The sequence below is a fragment of the Octopus bimaculoides genome, chromosome 11, assembly GCF_001194135.2.
Source record: "Octopus bimaculoides isolate UCB-OBI-ISO-001 chromosome 11, ASM119413v2, whole genome shotgun sequence".
NCBI classification, from domain to species: Eukaryota; Metazoa; Mollusca; class Cephalopoda; order Octopoda; family Octopodidae; genus Octopus; species Octopus bimaculoides.
Window position 1 is genome coordinate 8425786 of NC_068991.1, and position 2200 is coordinate 8427985.

At 36.6% G+C, this 2200-nt stretch overlaps 1 protein-coding gene across 1 annotated transcript in view; it reads right to left on the bottom strand.

The window, feature by feature from the left end:
* The window catches only part of LOC106880899 (eukaryotic translation initiation factor 3 subunit K-like), a 7976-nt gene that overhangs the window by 4709 nt on the left and 1067 nt on the right, over window positions 1-2200 (bottom strand). The window contains exons 2-4 of the mRNA XM_052971505.1: window positions 2054-2152; window positions 1054-1174; window positions 365-439 (exon numbers count right to left, since the gene is read on the bottom strand). Coding sequence (XP_052827465.1) covers window positions 365-439; window positions 1054-1174; window positions 2054-2152 — 295 coding nt within the window. The remainder of the gene's footprint in view (window positions 1-364; window positions 440-1053; window positions 1175-2053; window positions 2153-2200) is intronic.

Sequence of the window (2200 nt, forward strand, 5' to 3'; positions counted from 1 at the left end):
GGGTTGGACGATTTGACTGAGGACTGGTGAAACCAGATGGCTACACCAGGCTCCAATCTGATTTGGCAGAGTTTCTACAGCTGGATGCTCTTCCTAACGCCAACCACTCAGAGAGTGTAGTGGGTGCTTTTACGTGTCACCCACACGAAGGCCAGTCAGGCGGTACTGGCAACGGCCACGCTCATCTCGCTCGAGAAACCTCATGTGTCACCCGCACAAGAGCCAGTCCAGGGGCACCGGCAACGATCTCACTTGAAAATCCTACAACAACCCCACACAAGAGCCAGTTCAGGGGCACCGGCAACGATCTCGCTCGAAGAAATATCATAAAATAAAATATTGAAATATAACCATTTCAAGTTACCCAAAAAGTCTTAAACTGGCACTTCTCCAAAAGATCAGCTAAAAAGAACACTTTTTGTACATCTTCAGAATTTAGCTAAAATTCAAGTCAAGGAAATAATCATTAATAAAACACAACTTGTAAAAACAAAATTCCTTGTTTTTGTTATTTTTATAACAATAAACCAATTATGTTTTAAATTTTCAAATTGTGGCTTTGAACATGATAGATAATTTGTTGTATTTTATGGCATAGCACTCCATCAGTTATGATGACAAGGGTTCCAGTTGTGGGTTCGATTCCTATATGCATTATGCTCTTAACCAAAACACTTCTTTTCACATTGCTCCAGTCCACTCAGTTCGCAAAAGTGAGTAATCCTGCAATGGACTGGCATCCCATCTAGAGAGTTGTGGTGATCTCGGCCACTTATATGCCATAGAAACTGGATAACTGACCCTATGAGCCTATGACTCCGGAAGGTTCTTTATCCTTTATAGGTGCAGTTGTGGCTGTGCGGTAAGAAGCTTGCTTCCCAACCACAACCAGTGCTTTCTCTTTGGCAAATAATTAAATATGGAAGAAGCAATGAAATGATGCAAGTGTATATTTGAAAAGAAGACCACCATTACATGTTTCAACAGAAAAACGAATAATAAAAAAAACAAAGAACAAAAAAAAAACTGTACAACTGTTTGTGTTAAGGATACATTTTTTGCACTAAGGAAGCAATGGCATAGGTTGAAATCAGTATGGGGTAAATTGGTCAATGCCTTCAACAAAATATATATTGTCACAGACTCATTATAATTTCCTGGATTAAACTGGTACCTGAAAATTAGAAATAATAATATTAGATTGGATTAATAACGACAATGTGCTTTATGACTCCACCAGCTTTCCAACTTAATAATAATCCTTTCTACTATAGGCACATGATATGAAATTTGTGGGGATGGGGTAAGTCAATTACTCAACTGGTACTCTTTTCATTGATCCTGAAAGGCAAAGTTGACCTCAGCAGAATTTGAACACAGAACGTAAAAGCAGACGAAATACCATTAAGCATTTTGCCCAGCATGTCAACAAGTCTGCCAGCTCATAATAATAACAATAATCTTTTCTACTGTAGGCACAAGGCATGAAATTTGGCAAGAAGGAGCCAGTCGATTAGATCGACCCCAGTACTCAACTGGTACTTAATTCATCGACCTCAAAAGGATGAAAGGCAAAGTCAACCTCGGTGGAATTTGAATGAAGTGGCAGACAAAATACTGCTAAGCATTTTGCCTGGTCTATCAATTATACATCCACCACCAGTCAGAGATCTGTGTGTTTATACTTTCACAACAGTATTCGTGTAAATGACATTGATTTGAAAATGACTACAGCAAATTAACACATATGAAAACAATAACTATGAACTTTTCAAAGTTCTTTTTAACCCTTTTGATACCAATGTGCAGGAAACCACATCAGGCTGTCATGCAAATGTCTAGTTTTCAAAAGTTTTGAATTAAAATCTTCCACCAAACCTTAGTCACAATTTATGTTCCTAACACTAGCCTAATGACAACTAAGTTATTTTACTGAATTCTTTGTTATATTTAAAATTAATTGAAAGAAACACAGAGCATTTCAACAGAAATATGGCAACAAAATGGTTAAAATATACTTTATACTGTTGAGAAAACAAACTTGTAGACTTACAATTTTAAGACAGCTAAATTTGCTTCCAAATCATATGTATTTTCATCAACCTGCATTTTAACATATTGCTCCAATGTTGTTAGATTGTCAGGGTTATATCTGCAAGGAAAAATATTTTTTAAAACATTAACAAATAACCTGACTTTT